The sequence below is a fragment of the Euphorbia lathyris genome, chromosome 2 (assembly GCF_963576675.1).
Source record: "Euphorbia lathyris chromosome 2, ddEupLath1.1, whole genome shotgun sequence".
Lineage (NCBI taxonomy): Eukaryota > Viridiplantae > Streptophyta > Magnoliopsida > Malpighiales > Euphorbiaceae > Euphorbia > Euphorbia lathyris.
Genome location: NC_088911.1, coordinates 116208858 through 116230657, shown reverse-complemented (window position 1 = coordinate 116230657; position 21800 = coordinate 116208858). Strand labels below are relative to the sequence as shown.

Genomic DNA, 21800 nt, shown 5'->3' with positions numbered 1-21800 from the left:
ATTTTTAATTTTAGTTTTTCTTTTGGGCATTAATTAGTGTCATTGACATAGTTAATGTACTAGGATGTATTTCAAGTATTCATTCGAGAGAAAAATGGAAGCGTAAAAATAACATGCCAAAAGACAAACAAAATGGAAAATAAAAATGAAAATTATTAAAAGTCCGTTTTACATGTCCCAAAAAAATAGAAATAATAAAAGAAGTTTGCGAGAGATAAAATAAAAAAATGTGATCGCTCAAACACGCGATAAAAATGTACTGGGAACAAATAAAATAAATCAAGGCATTAGAGGACAAAGTAACAATGGAGTAATATTAGCTCGAGACTCACGATGCCACTCATCACAAATGGCTATGGCTGCCCAGCGGTGCGCCTCGCTCTCCTCGTGCCAAGTCTGCATTAATACCACTCAATTAGCCCATCGATAATTTTCCTGTTACATTTTCCTGAATACATAGCGACCAGATTGAAGAGAATCAGAGACACCTTATGTTGATTGGTCTTCTAGGTCTAAAATCAACTAACACATCTACACTTGATGAGGGAGGCTGTAGATTTAGAATGCTAATGCCCTAGGGACCATAACCCTCTATTTATAGTGAAAACCTAATTGTTGTAATTACTATTCAGCCCATCATAGAATTAGTATATTACAACTGGATATCTACACATAAATAAGTTCATACCCATTATATATGTCTTAGGTCCATAAACTAAATTAGACCACTTGTGGTGAAGCTCTTAGCCTAGTGATTGAGACCTTACCTATGCATTGGGAGGTCATGAGTTCGAATCACATCCGGGTCTGGTGGATATTTTTCTTTATTCTTTAATGTAAGCGCATTGCGCAAATTTTTTTTAAAAAAAAAAACTAAATTAGACCACTTAATTGACTAATATATGATAGCCCATAATTTATTATATTATACATATAAAACCCACATTGTGGATAAAAATCCAACATCAGTATTTTTAATATATTTTAAGGATTATAATTTATAAATTAAAAGTTTAGAATATATTTTATAAACCTCTGCAGAAACCGACAAAAAAAAACTCATTTATTCCTCCTTTCTCTTTTCCTTTTTTCCTATCAATCTTCCTATTTTGTCGATCTACTTTGAGGAGGACGAAAGATCTTCCTTCTTCCTCCTCACACCGGGTTAGATATCTGTAATTTTTTTTATTGCTTTTTTAGTCAATGTTCATATATTTCATCAGAACTCTTTATCCGTCTGATTGTTTCTGCTCTCTATTGTTCTGTCGTTTATGCTTTTTTCGGATTTAGCAAGAGCGGAAATGATTTATCTTATCCGTAGATCAATAAATCTATGTGGTTGCAATAAAAAAAGGACTCAGATCCGAATATTCGGAATGGTCTAAAGGATGAAGTTTGGATTGCAGATGTCTTTCTACTGATTTGGATTAACGATAAATATATTGTAGTTTTGTGTTTTTTTGTGCCTTTTATGAGTTCTTTTTGCTCTTTGTAGTCATTTTAATCCCTTAATGAATATTGTATTTGTTTAAGTCTGTAATCATGTGAGGTTTTATTCCTTACATTTTGCTTGTTGTATTTCTTTATTTATTATCTAATGAAATTACAAGCATTTTCTTAAAAAAATAAAAAGAATGTATTTTCTAAGATTTATGATTTATGAATTGGAGTCTAGAATTTTTAAATTATAATGTAAAATCACAATATATAGAAAATAATGACATATTAAAAATTAAATTTGATAATATGACTAGTTTAGTAATATGATTTAGTTGTAATTTTATACCTAATTAATTATGATATTCATGTATTCGAACCAAATTTTCGATGCTGTCCCAAGGGTCAGATTACGGGCCGTTTTAAGACCATGTTCAAAAGCCCAATAGTCATTATTTCTCCCTTGGACACTCTGTTCGCCACTCTGCATTTTTGTTCGTCTTCAATAGGCGGTTCTTGCCTAAGCCTGAGAAAGCTCATGCTTCAGCGTTTTCTTTCCTTCTAGCATTGGATTAGAGTTTGGGACCCTAGCTTTGGATTCGTGAAGCCAATTCCATCGTTCCAGTACGCGAACGATTTAGGTCGTGTATCGCATAAAGTAAGCGGTTTCTTACAATTGAATGATGTTCGCTCTGTTAGTTATAAGTTTTTTATTATAATTATTCGAATTCTATATTGATGAGTTTGTTTGCCTCAATTTTCAAACGCGGCTGTGGTCGAAATTGAAATTATGATTAGGTCATTGTTGTATGGATTAGATAGAGCTATTTAACACCCTCACCCCCCCTAAATTCCCCCCTAAATTCCACTCGTGCAGGTATTCATAGTTGATGGAGTATCATGGATAAGGAAACATTCTCCCTCAAAGTAGGTCAACTTGCAGAGGCACGATCTTTCGTTGGTGGTTATCGTGGTGCATGGTTTCGTTGCAAGGTATTCACCAATGTTAACTGTGTCGCTAATTATTGTAAAACTAACTTGAATTCGAACACAAATTTTAATAGGCTTTTCATGTGAGAATGTGGCTGCATGATGTTTAACCTAATTAATTTGTTAAATATTTTGGTTCTGCCTATTATAATATTCTTCCCTATTATTTGCGGAGAGTTACAAAGGAAAAAAACATTATTGAGCTGGGAAAGGGTAGTTCCAGTTATATTAGTGTATCTGGTCAATCTTAGAGAGTTTGGAACTATCTATCCTAAAATTAAAAGTAGTGCATTTGGATATTTTCTGAAAATTCCATTGGAGTTCTTGTAGGGATCTCTCACTAAAAAATAAAACTGAATGAAAGTTAAGTGTAGATCAAAGAAATATGGAAAAGCCTCAATATCACATTTTCTTTCAAATAGTTCATTTGAATTGAATTCAGAATCAGTTTTTCTGCCAGGTTTTTTATTGGAGCCAATTGACAATACCAACTACTAATTTTTGGTGCACACGAATTGCTTCAAATCCAATTTTCATGAGAAGCAAATTGTTAAAGCTCAACCACAACTAAATGCTAATAGTTTACCCTATGTAATCAGTGTCCCAGTATGTTCATGGAAACTTTGATTTTAAAGCCTTTCACATTTCGGGAAAGGTTAGGAAATTAAAATTCTCAAAAACTTGTAGAAAACGTTTTGGGTCAAGCTTCAGTAATTTAAAAAAAATTGAAGCTCGTTAATATAATGTGTTTCCATAAGTAGATCAATGCTAATCACAGTTTCAGTAAATCACTAATATATTCTAGATCATCTTCTATAAGCTTTCAAAATGGAAAATACCTTTTTTCCCTCCATTACGTGACTTATATGTACCTTTTTTTTCTAAATATACTTTATGTATAAAAAATTAATCATACATCCTTGTAATTTTAAAATTTATAAATATACCCTTGGACTTTTTTTTTTTTGCACGTTTTCCCCATGTTTCTGTTTCCTATATTTTTTTACAAACATCATTTCTTGGTGTCCGTTTCTGTTTCCATGTGACATAGATGTCCAAATGATTTTTTATTTCAAAATACGAAGGTTCAATGTAAGAGCAACATGTATTTATAAAGTGCAAAGGGTTAAGAATGTACTAAAAAACCAACTTAACCAGCTTACTAGATCCCTATTCCATCGCGCAATAGGCTACTTCATATCAGAATTAGAGGATGGAAAAGGAAATATTACTTCCAATTACTAGCTAGCTTAGAGTCCATCATTGTATTCGGCGTTGATTAGATGGGTTACTATTGGTTTGGTTGAGTCTGGATTATTTTCAATTGGGAATAGTTAAGGTTATCAAACCATAGTTGTTAATGGCGACGCCATGGCGCGAGGGGCACAAGGCTCAAGGCCATACGCCTTAGCACCCCCTAATGCGGACGATGTTGCTTGGGCTATGCCAAGGTGCGCTTGGATAGGGTTATGAGAGACGAGCCATGGCACGCCTTTTGTGTCACATGTTATTCTTTTTGTGCTTTATATTATTTACCCACATGTTCAATCTCTACCGGTGGATTAGACACATCTAGTGTCAAAGAATAAACAAAAACAACATGAAAGCAGACAAACTTTCAAATTGAACAATCGCAGAAAAAAGAGAGAGGGAGAGAGAAAGATGCATAATGGGAAACAAAGGGAAAGAAGAAGCACACAACAACATTAAAATACTAGAGAAAAAGAAGCAAACAAGGGCAAAACTTGAAGTTGGAGACTTTTGATAAGGAGTAGCGTGTAGTCAACTTAGGATTTACTATTTAGTTGAACACTTTAACTTTAGAATGCAGGGTTTATTGCATGTTGGAATTTATGATTAAGAATATTGACATGATTTCGTGTTATTGCATTTTAATTTAAAGTTTACAATTTCTTATATTTTAAATATTATCATTTATGGTGGTTCTGTATAATTTTATTCTTTTAGTGCGCCTTTTGTCACTCAGGCGCTCATTGCGCCAAGGCTCCATGACCCCCTTGCGCCTTTAATAACTATGTATCAAACTGTAAATGTTAGCCAACTATTTAATATTTTTGAATTGTTTGGTTAATTAATTCTTTCTTCGATCCTTTTAAGGTTAATGAGCCCAGTTCAATTTGTCTTAATTAGTTTAGAATGACCATTTGTAAGTACCCTTTTAGCACCATGTTTTCAAGTAATTATCCGTTGCTTTCATTACACATATATATGCTATTTTGTTCTAATTTTAATGAGGATTTTACTTTCTCATGATCATGTCAAGAACAAATAGAGAATTCTTCACCTATTTTGAAGAGGTGATGGATGTAACACAACCCCCTTGTGCTTTATAATCTTTTTCCAAAGCCTTGTTCCAAGGCAGATCCAAGGTTGTAAAAAACGATAGGCACTAGCCCCCTAGGATTAATCGGGGATTAATTGGATTTATATTTTTGTAATTTTTAATAAATGAATTATCATATAAGCACAATTAAAATATGAATTATACTATGTAATTTATTTAAAATTGAAAAAATTGACATAAAATTAAATGACCACCAATTTTTAAAAAAGGACCACCTAGGGCTGCCTAGGTCCGCCTGGACGACCAAAAATCGGTAAACCGACTTATGCCGACTGACTTGAGGAAATCGGGACGGTGTTCTAAAAATCGCTGCCTAGGCGGCCGCTTGGGCCGATTTTTAGAACACTGCAGAGATCTCATAGAAATAGTTGACTGAATACTCCTTCAGCATATGGCTGTTTTACAGTCATCGTTAGGGAACAAATTGTTCCAAAGATTGCTTGTAAACCAAGGTTGTCGGCAAGAGGATTTGCTACTTCCATATTTTTAACTCTGCTCCTTGTATTACCTAAAGTGGATCTGAATGGAGCATATTTGTGCATTTGGGCCAATGATTTATATTGCAAGTTATGGATATTTGCATGTGCCCTTTTTTTTACAGATCCCTACCCCCCTCCATTTGCTTGTGTATTTTGAAAGCTAGAATTTGTTTAAGATTGAGGGTTAGTTATTTCTTCAATTGCCATCTATTTTTGTTTTGGACTTCAATGACTCCAAATTTAATGGTTTCCATCAGATTAAGAAGGTTCGTGGGAAAAACCATCCCATCTCACTTTCTGTCGACTACTATGACTTTCCCGATGAAAGTAAGTTACCTCTCTTTGCTACTCAGTTCAAGCTATTTTTGTGCATTAAGAGTTATCTGTCCCTTTTCTGGATTATGTATTCATGGTATTTTCTTAGAGATTAATAATATTGGCAGTCAAAAGTTAGAGGCAGCAAAATTAGACATAATTTACGAATACGACATGAATCCAATATGAAATTATAAGACTTGAATGTTGTTTAGTCATGTTGTGCTTGATCCCACAACGACTGACTGTTTTTTTGTGTTGACCTGCAACTCACAATATTGACACCAAAATAGTAAAATTATTATTATGCCCCTTTCAAATTATTATATCCTAACAAGCTTATTGATGATGTTTTTGACCATTTTGAATTGTGTCAATGGGTTAAGCCGTGTCATAAATGGATCATGTGAGTCACATCCTTAGTTCAATCGAAACATATCAACTCATCATAACCCGTAAAATAGTCAAGCAGTCGTCTCTTGTTATTCATGCACTAACCATATTGTGTTTTTTTAACAATAATAATTGATCGCTTCGTGTTCATGTTCAGTTTTTTAACAATAACCCAAAAAGTGTCACAACTTGCGAATACGAATTGCAACCCCTATCAAAAGTAATATATGCATTTTCTATAGTGTATAAATATGTGAAACCTGGGGTGTCCTTCATGGTATTACTATGTTTTCAATTAATGTGATCTTGTTTACAGAAGTGCGACCGATTAAACTTTATCAAAAGCCTGCGAAAAATAAGGATGTGGAATTGATGATACGCCCACAGTATCCTGCCTTTTACAATGAAGGTGAAGTGCCAGATATTAGTAGCATCTCAGAAGTAGCAGTTATCGTGAATAATGCCTGGCGGGAGGGAGACTTAGTAGATTGGTTTTCTGATGGTTGCTATTGGTCTGGAAAGCTGACCGAAGTGTTGGGGAATGATAAGTTTCAGGTAACATATTAGTTGTATGAATTGTAATATCAACTGCTTGGTAATGAAGGAATCTCGAATATGAGTGTCTCCAATACATCTATCCCAAATTATCTAACATGATAATTCTAAATCTGCAGAAGTGTTTCTCTCCAAGTTTTTTCTGGTTACAGTTTATTCCTGCAGTGATTCTCTGACTATCTTTCTACTAATTAAGATTTAAAGTTGTTGTATTATTCGTTTTCGGTTGAACCTATAACTATGGAGGTTGTTCTTCCAAAATATTTCAAGTATATTTTGGGATGTTCTAACTGTAAGGACTGGCAGATTGAGAGGATTTCATGCAGAATTTGCCTTTTCACCTGTCTTTGCTTTTCAGCAGAATATTCTTTTCATTCTTTTTTTTTTCATTGGTTTTGCTTTTTCTCAGGTACCTTGACTTCTAAGTTTGCTTCTGGCTTTTTTCTTCTTCAATTCTTTTGGGGCTTAAGCTGTGCACATTTGGACCTAACCCCTCCATAGACCCCATATAGTGGGAGCCTTGTGCACTGGCCTTGCCCTTTTACTCTATTTCACGGTCTTTTCTTGGTTTGAAAGGGTTGCGTTTTCTTTTCTATCTTTATTTATTTGGTCAAATCCAAATTCTTACTCTGTAAATAAGCTGTTTGGAAGATTCTTCCACACATATTTCCTTTTCTTGGTTTTCTAAGCTTTTGTGAAATTAGGATATTTGAAGAATGTGATGGTAATGCCAATGAATTCTGATAAATGCTGGTCTCACCATCAGTAGGGATTTTACCATATCCAATAACATTTCTTTCCAATTTAGTTAAACTCATCTTTCAATATGAAAATGGGTAAATCTAATTCGGCTTCAAGGGTAAGGATCCACTTTGATTATTTCATAATATCATATAGATTCTTGTGATTTCATGATAGAAATGATGATAGTGGCCTTATTGGGCCAATTATCTTGTGGGTGAAGATATGAAGGGTATATCCAAGGAGGGCTAAAGAAGGAACAAGTGGATGATAGCTGATTTGGCTCTAGAGGTGTTGGTTCTAATATTAGGTGGAAGGTCTGTTAGGCGTGCATCTTATTGGATTGTTTGTTTGTCTATTTTGGGCTCTTGAAAGTACCTCGGGAGAAGGGTAGCTGTTAGCTTCTTCCTTTCCTTTGTGTCTTGTCACTCTTTCTTATTCATCTTGAAATATTTAATGAATGAAAAAGGAATCCTACTTGGGAATTCTTCATTATCCAGTTAATTCTTTCTGTTGGTATCTTGCTTGTTGGAATTTCTATCAAATCCTTGATAACATAGAAGAGGATTATTATTCTGACAAGAGATTCTTATATTGTCAACTAATGTGAAGTTTCCATATCTTCTTGACACTGTGTATTATTCCAGTGGTTAATTATTCATGAAGTGTTTTGCTTACTTCGCTCTCCTATTTTGTTTATTCTCATAGATGGAATTGTTTCCACCCCCTCATGGTGAAGGATCGTCTTATGAAGTATTCAGCAAAGACTTGCGACCTTCTTTGAATTGGTCTCCAGAGCATGGCTGGACATTGCCTAAACCTGCGGTGCATCCCCTAAATCCATATAATTCCATAATCCATTCTTATCTTCTTCTTTTTTCATTATTCATATCAGATTATGGTAATTATTTTCTGAATTAATGAATGTTATGACTTGCACAACAGATGAATTATTTTCTTTTGGGGTTGTAAGTTTAGCGATGATAGGAGTAGGGAGGCAGGGACAATCACCCTAGATGGGAGAGTTGTTCAGGCCTCGGATTGCTTCCGGTATTTAGGATCTATTATCCAAACGGATGGAGATGTTGCTCATAGGATTAAATCTGGCTGGGGGAAGTGGAAGAGTGCTACGGGTTTCCTTTGTGACCCCAGCATGTCTAATAGATTGAAGGGAAAATTCTACCGCACGGCAATCAGACCAGCATTGTTATATGGTACGAAGTGTTGGGCAGTGAAACACTGTCACATTCATAAGATGTCGGTGGCGGAGATGCGTATGTTGAGATGGATGTGTGGTCATACGAGAAAGGATGGGGTGAGTAATGAAATAATTAGGACAAAAGTAGGGGTTACATCTATTGAGAATAAAATGAGGGAAAACCGACTAAGGTGGTTTGGCCATGTAAGATGAAGAGTGCTTGATGCGCCGGTTAGGAGGACTGAAGAGTGGCAAATGGATGTAGTGGTGAGGGGCAGGGGAAGACCTAAGCAAACTTGGATGAGGGTGCACGGTTTTTTATGATGGTTCATGTTAGCCGACCCCGAATCATTTCGGGACTAAGGCTTTGTTGTTGTTGTTGGGGTTGGGGCAACTCATTGTTTGCTCTTGCTTTTTTCTTAGAGTTTGAACATCTGATGTTGTCTTTATTTAGGTTAGAGTTTCTTTGCAATTTTTACTTGGTAGGAGATGATGAGTGCCAATGTGCCATCACAGTTCTGTACTGTTGTGATTTGAAGCTAGAGATGTTTTGTGAACCATATCATGCAAAGGATTCAAACAAATAATTTCTTGACATTTATATTTGAAGCAGGGGATTTTCTCATTACCCTGTTCTGGGATGGATTGTAACCAAATGCCTATTTCATTAAATATGCTCATTTATTTGTCATCTTTTACTTTATTTTCATGATACTGTTAGCACTAATTTCAATATTTTGCGGTGATTGACGTTATGCTTCATTTTCTATTCTGGTGCATGTTCTTATGAATACCCCTTCTCTTTAATTCAATATGCATGTGTTTTCTTGGACAATGAGCTGCATTATATCTGTGTATGACTGCCTCATTGCTTTTGTCGAACTAATTTGCTTTTTATGATGTCCTGCTTACAGGGGAGAGAGGATCTTAGTTTGTGTGCTCGTTTGGTCAACCTTGGTAATCAAGGTAAGACGCCTGTTGGCATATACCAGCTCATTGTCTGAGAAAACACATGCATATTGAATTCTTGCATTCTTTGATGCACATTTCAGATATTGCAGTGCAGTATGTGTATATGTTGTTCGGTTTTATGTGACATGGCCATCTAGTCTAATATTGCCAGACCTGTTTGAAACCTGGAAAAGTGTAGAACCAATTTGTCTCTAACCGCTAAGGTCATATTTAAAGTTTAACCTCCAAGAATTTGGTTCTTTAGCCTTGAACAAATTATGGCCATTCAAACATATGAACTTTTTTCTAATGCTCTCTTCATTGTTTATTTATTTAAGTGGCTTTAAGATGTATGATATTGGAGTGTAAGTTGGAGTTATGAAGAAGTGGCAAAAACATCCAAGCCCATTTTCTAGTTATGGCATGGAAAGTGACTTTTTTCCTTATATTAAGTTACAGATAAATTTTTATTATTAACATGTTTGATTAATTGGATACCAAGCTATCGACAGAAAAATGGTTCTTGATCTGATTTCTTTTGGTAATCTTATTGTAAATCCATCCCATCATTTTCCTTAGCAATTAATTCCAACATGACTTATTTTTAACAAGGAATCTGTGTCTTTGCAGGGGCTGTAATGAACTTGACTTTACAATCTGTTGATGAAGGTACCAAAGACCTTGGTGCTTCAGCTTTGTCTAATACTTCATCTAGTTGTTCACTTCCTTCAGATATATCAGAAAAAATGGGAAAGCGGCCTTGGAGTAGATCTCCATATGTGGAGGAAGAACCACTGGAAATAGATAAGCATCAGATTCAGAATGCAACACAGAGTGCCATTAATAAAACTAACTACTCTGATAATGTTTCTAGTTTACATGTTGGAAATGCATCAGTCAAAATTACAGAAACTAGAGGTGAAACAGATGGTCATCATGACAATGATGCATCAGTCAAAATTACAGAAACTAGAGGTGAAACAGATGGTCATCATGACAATGATCCATCAGAGAAGATGAGAACTGAAAAAAGTATCTATACAAATACAATGTCTTCTGATACAATTGAAGCTGCGATATTGGATTTGGAGGAACTGACAAATCGAGTTAAATGGATCAAGGATATCTTGCAGTTTGGGATGCCTTTGTCAAATTCAAGGCAGCCTTCTTGGAAGTTTGTGGAGCACCAAGCACCCTCGCAAAAATAAGTGCTTTTTGAAAAGGTTAGTTCATGTGATCGATGACACTTAGTAAAGTTATTATAGATTATGGAGTGGTAAAATGACTCACACCATACCTCAGTTAAGTCTGAAGATTTGATTTAAATGTGTTTGTTTAGCTTCAGTAATTGGGCTGGAGCTTTGCTAGTAAAAATCTGGCAACTTTGTTCTTGTTTTTTCTAAGCAAATCAGACATCTTTGCCAGGAAATCTTAAGCTCCATGTTGGTAAATACAGTTTCATTTTTGGTCCATAAAGTACTCATTGGCATGGTTGCTATAACCAAGAGATTTGGTTTTTACTGATCATTAAACTTAAAAGTTCTGTGGGCATAAACTTTTTTTCCTTTTCACTCTTAAGTGACTCTTAAGCTTGTGTTTCCTTTATTTTCTTCAATAACTATACGGCTCAAACAAACTCAAGTACTTGTGGTCTGCCAATGTAGTTTAAAAGCCCTAGCTCAACTAAGAGGATGCATCCTTCTATTGCGTTAGGTGCAAGGCCAGAAAAGGTGATGTCCTTAGCGAATTGAATTGAGGTGCAATCTTTTGTAAAATACTAAATATTAGTATTAGAAATAGAACTCTAATGTCTGTCTCATAAACAAGTAAGCAAGCCAAATAGCATGTTAATAGAGATTAAGTTGCAGAAAGAAAAAAACAGAATGCTGAGAGATGTATAGAATGTTATTAGAGATTAAGTTGAAGAAAAAACACAGTAGGCTTAGAGTTGTTAAATAGCATGGTAGAAAAAAAGGTTTAAATTAAAATAAAATAAAATAAAACAAAACATGTTTTTTAGTTCGAGTACTTGTCATTCTCTTAGTGGTTCATGGCTTTGTGACCAATGGTGAAGAGTTAGAGATGAATTTTGAGAGAGAATTACTTAGTTTTGTAGATTTGTTTACTGTTTTGATTTAGGAGGTGCTGTAAATCTGCTTCTCTGATAATGTTAGCTGTAAATTTGGAAATTTAATTTAATAATTTTAACATTAATGAGTTATAAAAACCTAAAAGATTGTTAGACTTACTAAAGAGGACCTTGAAATTTCTTAAAATTCCTTAAATTACTAAAACTTATCAGACTTCCAAAAATAATTGAACTTTCTAATATAGCTGATATATGGAGCGTAAGCAATACACACACACTAAAATACCCTTTTCACCTCGCCCCTTCTCTTAAATGCATCACAACGGAGCTAAAGGCCCTTAACTCTTTGAAGACGTTCTGCCTTGCAAGTGCAGAATTGCTGGAGGTGTTTTGTGCCTAGCCTAGCCAAGCATCTTGTGTGCCTTTAACTCCACTTGTGAGTGCTCTTCTCAGTCTCCTATTTATTGTCAAGGATGTTTAACTTGATGTGGCTGTGCCTGTGGGTATGTGATGTTGTAATGAATTCATTCAAATAAATATTTTGAACTGTTTTTTGGTATTGAAGATGCTAGTCAAACAAATTTCATTGTTCCAATATAGTTAGTTGTATTCTGTTGTTTATGTTTCTGGTGCCTAGCTATGATTTTAGATTGTTGCTACAGCAGGGCATGTTGTATCTGTTGATGTTCGATATCTTTTCATTTGATTGTTAGATTGAATCTGTAGGATGATGAGCAGCCGATACTGATTATGCTGTTTTCTTCCTCATTTTACTTCTCAGTGTCATCGGCAACACAATATATAATATTGATCTCTAAGCTTCGAACTGTTTGGTCACTGTCTTGTGTTTGGAAGATTGAAGATGCGCTGACTAGAGCTTGATTGATGCGAGCATGATTCACTGAAAAATGAAAATGCATATGTGTATGGATTGGATATATTTCTTGAGAACGGATGCATTTTTCATTATTTGTGCATCAATCACATTCGAATCCGAGTATTTGAATTTTTTTGCACCATGCTCAGTAGGAGCATCATCCATTGGCTGCTAGCAAGAACAAGAGCTATAGTAGGAACTAGCGACTGAGAAGCTGAAGTTTACAAATTCCATATGGTTAATGCATTGTACAGCTGAAATTTGCATTTTCTTTTGAGAATTTTCCTGAAGATTGCTTCTTGGTGCTTATAAACTTTCTAGGCCTGATGTAATTCAGAACTGTAAATAGCAGCTTTATAATTTTGCAGATTAACTACAGGTCAATTGCAGCTGATGAAGCAATTAAAATAGGGAAGATTGAGAAATCAAGCAATGTTTCCCTATATATCACAAAGAAGATAATATGAAACATGTAGGCTTTGAATACAATCAAAATACTTTATATCAATTGAAGCACAATTCCATTGGGTTGATGATTGTTCTTGCTTCTTGGTACCCGATTTCTTTTAATTGCTTTAGATCCAAATGTAAAAAGTAAAACATAACTCTTTTCCTTCTTTTGTAATTACAATATGAGAAATTTGATTGCTGTAGTGTGTGTGTGTGTGTGTATATATATATATATATATATACTGTAGAGGAGTAATATGATATCGTGTTAAAACAGAGTTCATATTTGTTAGACTTGAAGCACTGTGTTTCTTTTTCCCGCTTTTGGCAGTTGTTTGCATAATATATCAAGTGATACGTATTATAGAGTAAATAAAATATAATATCGTATTTTGCCATACATTGTTCATATTTTGGCATACATTGTTCAGCTGATATTATGTCCTCCAGTGGACAAAAAGAGCAATGTATCCCAAAATATTATATTTCATTTACTCTTTAGACTTAGCAAACAACTGACAAAAAGCAGCAACGAAAAAAAACACTGCTTCAAGAATAACAAATATGAACTCTGTTGCAGCACGACAACATATTACTCCTCTACAGCCTCTCTCTCTCTCTCTCTATATATATATATAAAATTGTGCTCTAGTCTTCACATTTGGGTCTAAAGCAACCATTTACTTCGGCAGCAATTTCCTTTAGTTGATTTGGTTGTTGTTATCGAAGGAGGAGTAGGGAGCTAAAATGGAGGAGGAATCGGGTACCAAGAAGCATGAACCTGGTGGAATCGGGCTTCAGTTCGTATAGAGTATTTTGATTGTAACCAAAACTTGCAGGCTTCAAATGGTATACAGAATAAGAAACTATATAGCAATCAGTTATTGTGATATGTTTTTTGTATTTCAATTGCTTGTTTTCTCTATCTTCCTAATTTTAATTGCTTTGTCACTTGCAATTAGGGTTGTAATCGAACCGAGTCGAATTTTAGCTTGCTCATGGTAGGCTTATTAGAAAATTGTCGAGCTCAACATTTTGTTTGTGAGCTGTTCGTGAGCTTATTAACGGGATTATTCACGAGCTTTGCTCGCAATCAACTCGTTAATTCAGTTCATGAACTTCGCTTACAACCAGCTCGTTAATTCAGTTCATGAGCCTCAAGTCGCTTAAGCTAAGTTCGAGTTCTAGCGTATGTAGAAAGCTTAATTGGGAGATGATTTACCTAAAAGATGTCTCGAATTGAGAAAAAATATGTTTATTAATTATATTGATTTGAAATTTCTTTAACGTAAAAATACGTAGTTTTGAAATCTACAAAACTACTTTGTTTTACATTTCCCCTTTATAGAAATATTATTATTAAAAAACGAACAAAATTTGCTCATGAACGTATTTATGAACATTATAATCGAACATGTTTATGAGCTTTCGAGTCAAGTTTCAACCTGTTAAAACTCAATTAACCCTACCTGCAATTGATTTGTAATTACCTTTTTCAATATTGCAATTTTATATTTTTGTACATTTTATTGTTACTTCCTGTCACTTTTTATTTTATATGCATTTTATTATTATTTACTGGATTCATGCATATGGATCCTGCATTTTGTTATTTTGGTTTTTTGGGTACAAAATCAGGCAAGGAAAGAAGAGGTAGAATATCGAATCCTCAGTTTTGATATATAGACCTTAATGATCATGTATTATTTGACCATTCACCGTTAGATTTAGGCTTATTAGAATCCTAGGATGGTGATTAAAAATATTCTAAAACTTAGATTTAATACGCCTAAATCTAACGGTGAATGACCAAATTAGGATTCATGTCAACATTTCCGATCCAATTTTGTTGAAATTCTACGTCTTTTAATTTAAAAAGAGGTAGGAGTTTCATTGTACTGTAACACTTCTTCCTGCACTCGAAGTTGGCTAAACCAACGATTTGAAAAACGACAATTATACCACAATCAAAGAATTATAATTTTTTTCTCCATTATTAATATGTTTATAACCTCCCTCTAATATACAATGGGGGTCGAAACAGAAACAGCAAGTCCGAGGCAAAACGAAGAAGCTCAGATTTCAGCTTAAACGCATCAGAGGTGCAGATAGTGCATCTGAAATCCAGCGAATCAGTAATGAACTAAATGAGGTTAGACTGGCACAGGAGCGGTATTGGAAGAAGAGAGCCAAGGTTAAGTGGCTTCAAGACGGTGATTATAATTCACGATTTTTTCACGCCACGGCTCGAGCTAGGAGAGTTCAGAACGATTTTGGAGGATTAACCACGGGAGATGGACGGTTTAGGACATGGTCGACGGGGTTGGCAGATGCAATCCAATCACATTTTCAGAACCTATTCACGTCTATAGGGGTCAAGGGTCTTGAGGTAACTAATCTGATTGAAAAAACGTCTGTCTGATAGACAGAAGCACTAGATGTCGCAGAACTTTGTCGAGGAAGAGGTTCGAGTGGCCATATTTGCAATGCATCCTGACAAAGCTCCGGTCCGGACGGACTCAACCCTGGATTCTTCCAGCAACATTGGCAAGCTTTAGGCCCTGCAGTTTCATCTTTTTGTATCCAATGCCTACACTCACGATTCATACCATCACAATTGAACTCCACCAACATTGTCCTAATTCCAAAAAAGCACCCACCTCAGGCTATCAACGATTTGCGCCCCAATGCGTTGTGCAACGTTCTAATGAAAGCAATGACAAAAATGGTGGGTAACAGAATGAAACCAGTTCTTGACACATTAATCTCACAAGCACAGACTGCATTTGTTCCCAAATGTGCAATCACAGATAATATTATGATCGCCTTTGAAGCTGGACACGCATTAAGGCTAGGCAAGGGTGGAAAGAAAGGATATGCAACATTAAAAATTGATATGGCTAAAGCGTATGACAGAATCAAATGGGATTTCCTTCGGGCGGTGATGGTTCGTATGAATTTCCCTGAGCAGTTTGTAAACTTAGTGATGAGCTGTGTTACGTCGGTGCAGTATCAGATCAGTAACAGAAACGCACACTTATCGCCTTTCAAACCTACTCAGGGACTTCGACAGGGAGACCCACTGTCTCCGTATCTCTTCATATTATGCATGGAGGTGCTCACTTCTCTACTCAGAAAAGAAGAGGAGGATGGATGCACTACACCATAGAATGCCTATGGCAACGGTGATGATTTGTTGTGTTTGATACTCAAAACTGTTGTAATATGGCCAAAAATGATCTAAAGCAACGATTTTGGTCAATATATTTTCGTTGGTTAATTCACGGTTGCCTTTCCTGTCAAAGGCAACGAAAATATTCTCAAATGCAACGATGAAGATCTCGTTGCTTTTGTTTTCAGAAAAGTGCAACGGTAAAGGATACAATTAAAAGGCAACAAAAAATGAACTCTAAAAGCAACGATTTTACATTTGTTAATCGTTGACTTTAGTAAGATAAGGGAACACTATTTCAGATCCAAAAGCAACGATATTTTATAGTAGAGGCAATGACTTTTTTAACCTTTAGCAACAGCTTTTGTTATACAAATGCAATGACTTTATTTGGCTTGGGCAACAATTATTTTCGAAATCAACAACAGTTTTATACCAAAGGCAGCGAATTTAATTAATAGCAACAAATATTTTCTAATAAATGCAACATTTTTAACATAAGAGACGATGTTTGTAATGTGAAGGCAACGATGATATATTTATAATCCAAAAGGCAACCAACCCCGGTTCAAATAAACATCCAAAAGTACCTAAAAATAAACATCCAAAAGTACAATCACACGTATAAATAAATAAGTATTCACGTGCATCTAAATGGACTGAGTTGATATAAGTAGCAACACATCCAAATTTAGATTCAGTATAAGGCTCAAATTTTTTTTTTTTTTAATCAAAAAGCTCATAGTTCTCCTCTAAGCTTATTGCTTCATTGCATCTTCAAACATGGGCTTCGGTACTCATAGCAGCTGAACTCATATCAACTTGTATTTTATTGACGACAACTCTCGAATCCTTCCCTATAGAATTAAAACATGAAAACAAAAGATCATTAATAGTAATCTAACTAAAAAAAGATAAAAACAAACAACCAATCACCTGACTATCAAAATGACTTAAACAGAAGATCGTTGAGAAAAATGTTAGGTACAAACACAAGGCTCAACATTGACCACAAACATATTAGTTAAAAACCAATGGACCTAAAATATTAGTTATATGTTACCTAATCGGCCATGGTGCCGTATCTGCCGTGGTGCCCCGACTATATCCCACCTCATGTTCGCGGATGATAGTTACTTTTTCTTCCGTGCCACAGTAGAGGAAGGAGGCTTAATTCAACAAATTTTCCAGACTTACGAGCGTGCATCAGGTCAGAAGATTAATTTTGAGAAATCCAAAATTATGTTCAGTGCTAAAGTTCCACCGGATCGAATGTCAGAATTAGCTCAATTTCTGGGAGTTCAGATGGTAGACAGTCAAGACAAGTATTTGGGACTTCCATCGACAATAGGGAGTAGTCACATATCAACTTTCTCCTACATTGTGGACCGAATTCGGAAAAAATTACGGGGATGGCAGGGCAAGCGAATTTCTCAGGGAGGTAAAGAAGTACTTATTAAGGTCGTTGCTCAGTCACTTCCCTCATATGTAATGCAGGTCTTTGCTCTTCCAAAAGCAATATGTGATAGGATTGAAGTACTGCTGAATGGGTACTGGTGGGGGAGAGGAGTGAAGTGGAAAAATTGGCAAAATCTCTGTACTCGGAAGGGTTGGGGAGGACTAAACTTTTTAAGATTCTAGGAATTTAACCTTGCATTCCTTGGGAAACAAGCCTAGAAATTCATATCCAATCCTGAAGCTCTTGTATCATAAATTTTTAAAGCCATGTATTTCCCTACATCAGACTTCAGAGAGGCTCGTTTGGGCTACAACCCGAGTGTGATATGGTCAGGTATTTTTAAGAGCCGAGATCTAATCATTTCTGGTGTAAGGAATCGAATTGGGAATGGTAGAAACACCAAAATTTGGCAGACCCCATGGTTAGAATCCGACTCGGGTATCCCAAACCAAGCATCAGATTCCGACAGCTCATGGACGGTAGATAGACTTATCCGGAATGATAGTTGGGATTATAGACTTCTTACAGAACTCTTTTCACAGGAAGATTGTAACCGCATTTTGCAGATACCATTATCTATCAAACAAAATGAAGATAAAGTAAGTTGGCGGTGGGAAAAGAAAGATAATTACAGTGTGAAATCAACTTATTATGCTTTGGTATCTGTATATCCGAAGCCCTCGGAGGAAATTTGCAATTCTCCCTGGACTAAGCTATGGCAACTCCCTTGCTCACCGAAAATCAAAAATTTCCTATGGCGTTCTGCCTGGAATATTCTCCTAACAAACTCTACTCTTCACTATCGACATATTTCAGATAATCCTATCTGTCCCGTATGCTTGCAAGCCACAAAATCAGTTTTCCATATCCTCCTTTCTTGCCTGGTTACTAGTTCGATTTGGATAATGAGAGAAAATAGATAAGGGTTACAGAAAATACGATTGGAATGAACAGAAATCGAGCTGTGCCGTGGCGGTTGCCACTGCCTTGAAAGCGATTTCGGCAGACCGAGGTGCAATCTGTAATTCCGGTCGCTCCCCAAGGTTAACACAGAAGCCTTCGAACCTGTGCACTCAAGGTCGAAGATAATAGAACAGCAAAAAAGGTTATTTTAAGTGCCCAGAAAGTTTGATTAAAGAGGAATATCGAAAAAACTGTGTGTTCAAGAAACTGGAAACTCATGTATTTATAGCCTTCTGAAATAAGAACGTTGGAACGTTCACTTACACGTTAGAAGGTGGAGTAAGACCAGGAGAAAAATAAGGTTCCGTTTTTGACTGATTAAAACGTTGAAGAAAAATTCAAACAAGTTAAAACGGATAGAAATAAAAATAAAATTCGAGCCCAGTCCAGTCGGGACGGACGGGCGTCGCGCGAACGAGCGAGCGCGCGCGTGTGGTATATTTGCTAAAACCTTCTTAACACAATTTAAAGGCTTCTAAAGCCCAATTCTATATATACCCACTCAAAGGGTTGTTTATTTCCCATGTGGGATTGTAAATGTGCTCTTGAGAGCAAAGAGGTTAATGACAAATATACCCACACTTTTAAAGCTATTTCTTATTCAACACTAAAGCCATTTTATCTAACAGATACAACCAGCACTCGCTGGCATTTGCTCGCCAAGGAGCGTCTCAGATTTTGATAACTGGTGGAAGACACAGATACAGAGCTCGCCCCTTGAGAAATTTGCAGCAGTTGGTACTGTGCTTTGGTTGATTTGGTTTGGCAGGAATAAGCTGATATGGGAAAATGTTACTTTTTCTCCTGCTGACATCGCGAACCGAGCGACACAGTTCATCGTTAATTGGCGTCGGGCTCAACGACAGCAAGCTTCTCAAGATAACAGTGCTGCGGTTAATACAAGACGCTGGTCTCCTCCGAGTGTCGGCTTAAAAATTAACTTCGATGCCTCTATTCATGCAGGTAATAATTCATTCGGTATCGAAGCAGTTATCCGAAACGAAAACGGGCAGTTCCTGGAAACTCAGTTTGAGGCTAGGAGAGGTGCATATCAGCCAATTATTGCGAAGGCAATTGCTTGCAGAGAAGCTCTAAGTTGGATTAAACAAAGAGGGGATATCAATGTTACTGTAGAGGGCGATTCTCAAATTGTTATAACGCGTTACAGAAAGACGAGGAAGAAGATTACTCTAGATTGGGCCTAATATTGTCAGATTATCGAGCCCTTGCTCAAGAATACCAATTTGTAATTTTCGTTTCGTTCATAGAGAAGCTAATCGGGTGGCTGACGAAGCTGCTAGACTAAGTTCTATTTCTCCATCTTTAGTTGTAAGCCTTTTGGCTATTTGATTAAATTTATTCAATTATTCTTTCATTAAAAAAAAAACCTCCCTCTAATATCAATTAATGATTTTATATGATTAATAAATAATTAATTATATCTAATGCATTGATTTCACATAATCATGCTAAAGGAAATTGTGTGAAATCACATCAAAGGGTATAATATCTTTTGCCACAGTAGATTTCAAAGGCGAGTCTTTGAGAGAATAAATATTAATTTCCCTATAAATATTAACAATAATACAAAAAAAGAAGTTTTTTTTGAAAGATGCAATGCATTAACTTAAATAAAAAGAGACAATCGATAAGAAAGATGGTGGACAGACCTATTTATCCCGATTAGTCCTAAAACTAACAACTTTTGCTAATAAATATGTTGCTGGATTCGTTGAACGTTTAACAAAATAGATTTTTTTTCAAAAAAAAAAAGATTAAACCAAAGTTCAAATCTAGTACAAGAAAGCAACACTCCTTAACAACATAAAAAAGATAAGAAAGATTGAAATCCTAGTGTTGAATGGCTCGAATTACATTGAGACTATATGATTGTACCTCCACGTGAGAATAGCCAAGAGACTTGATCCAACTAAGAGCTTCACGGATTGCAAGCACCTCAGCCAGGAATGGGTTGACTGAATAAGCTAGACTACGTTTTGTGCAAGCAAACTCATGCTGTTATCATCGCATATAAGCATCCTAAAAGAATAGAAATTTGTAGCATGAAATATCCCTACATCGACATTGCACATCAAAGTACTAGGAAGTGGTTTCGTCCATTTTAGGAGGGCTGCAGTAGAGCCTGACACAAGCAAGATCCGACTTGCTTGAGCTAACTTCCACGGATGAGCATCAGAAACAGCAGCAGCTAATACAATATCTGGCAAGGAAAAAAGTTTCTCCCATACAAACTTATTACAGTACTTCCAAATGTGCCAGATGACCACACCATCAGTTTCAAGAAATGTAGAGGCGGAATCGAGAAGACCAGCAAACCAACTGGAGAAATTGTGGATGTGTTCCATCCGATTGTCTGAAAAGAAAAGCCCCCACACCTGTTTGGCAAAGACGCAAGATAGAAAAATATTACTTTCATCCTCATCATAATTGTTGCAAATAAGACATCGATTGATGAAGGAATTGTGCGTTTGAATTAAATTAGCCATCAACGACATACAGTAAGATAGAGCTCTCTAAAGACAAATTTTCACCTTAGGTGCCACATTCAGTTTCCACAAAAGAGATAAATTAATCTTAGCCTGAAGAGGAACCGAACCAGCATCGGAGTTTAGAGCCAACAAGTAGCCACTTTTCATTGTATAAGACCTTTTTGGTGTTGGGAAACCAGAGCCATGAATCCCTGCTCCCGGTCTTGGACTTGGAATCAAAAGAATGAGCACGAGCCTTAAAAAAGGTTCCACAACATTTTTGAGCTAGTTGCCATTATGGTCTAGGAGGTCATTGGCAATAACACATGTGAGACTATGCTAGTGGGAAGAGGGTTTAAGGGGTTATGAAGTCAGGGTTTTATCCAAATTTTGATAGTATTCCCAAAACCAACTTTACAGCACAAACCTCCAATAAGCATATTCTGGTCTGGTGATAGGGGCATTTCGTCCCTATCTTTTAGCGTGATTTACGGTTTAATTTGAGATGAAATAAATAAGTTTAGTTGCAAAAATAGAATGTTTTAATAAAATAACGGAATAAAAATAAAATCCGTACTTTCGGTTAATTATCTTTATTTTGAATTAATTTAGGAAATAAAAACGTCAAGCTAACTCGGCTCTCGAGAATTGTATTTCAGGTACGAGTAAGGAGCAAAAATCCACCGACATACGCGGGGCGTGGAACACCAAGTCAGAAATGATTGCTCAATCCGCAGGCACCACGTGGGATTTACCCACTGACACGCGGGGCGCCCTACCTTACACGCGGGGCGTATGAGCAATGATAAGCTCAATCATAAATGTCAGACTGCATGGTCTTCCAAGTCAACTGCTGTCACGCGGGGCGTCCCAACCT

The 21800-nt window shown here is 36.0% G+C and overlaps 1 protein-coding gene across 4 annotated transcripts; it reads left to right on the top strand.

Moving 5' to 3' along the window:
• Nucleotides 1–1910: 1910 nt before the first annotated feature.
• On the top strand, nucleotides 1911–14051 carry LOC136219601 (uncharacterized). Of its 4 annotated transcripts, none has more exons than XR_010684202.1 (9): nucleotides 1911–2095; nucleotides 2315–2430; nucleotides 5529–5598; nucleotides 6296–6534; nucleotides 7984–8100; nucleotides 9388–9439; nucleotides 10055–10647; nucleotides 11888–11949; nucleotides 12759–14051. XR_010684202.1 is itself a non-coding variant. In XM_066007064.1 (8 exons), the coding sequence occupies exons 2-7, from the start codon at nucleotides 2338–2340 to the stop codon at nucleotides 10630–10632; spliced, it is 1149 nt and encodes a 382-aa protein (XP_065863136.1). In that variant the 5' UTR covers nucleotides 1911–2095; nucleotides 2315–2337; the 3' UTR covers nucleotides 10633–10647; nucleotides 12759–14050. The 4 variants fall into 4 exon arrangements, 2 of the variants coding, with proteins under 2 accessions (XP_065863136.1, XP_065863135.1); XR_010684203.1 differs by lacking the exon at nucleotides 12759–14051 and adding an exon at nucleotides 12295–12661; XM_066007064.1 differs by lacking the exon at nucleotides 11888–11949 and having other exon boundaries at nucleotides 12759–14050.
• The last annotated feature ends 7749 nt before the right edge of the window (nucleotides 14052–21800 follow it).

What these genes read in the sequence shown, in the direction of transcription:
- LOC136219601 (XM_066007064.1), top strand. Translation starts at nt 2,338, where the DNA reads ATGGATAAGGAAACATTCTCCCTCAAAGTAGGTCAACTTGCAGAGGCA. An exon ending in TGGGGAATGATAAGTTTCAG is followed by an intron (nt 6,535 to 7,983) that starts GTAACATATTAG and finishes TTATTCTCATAG; the next exon opens with ATGGAATTGTTTCCACCCCC. An exon ending in GGACATTGCCTAAACCTGCG is followed by an intron (nt 8,101 to 9,387) that starts GTGCATCCCCTA and finishes TCCTGCTTACAG; the next exon opens with GGGAGAGAGGATCTTAGTTT.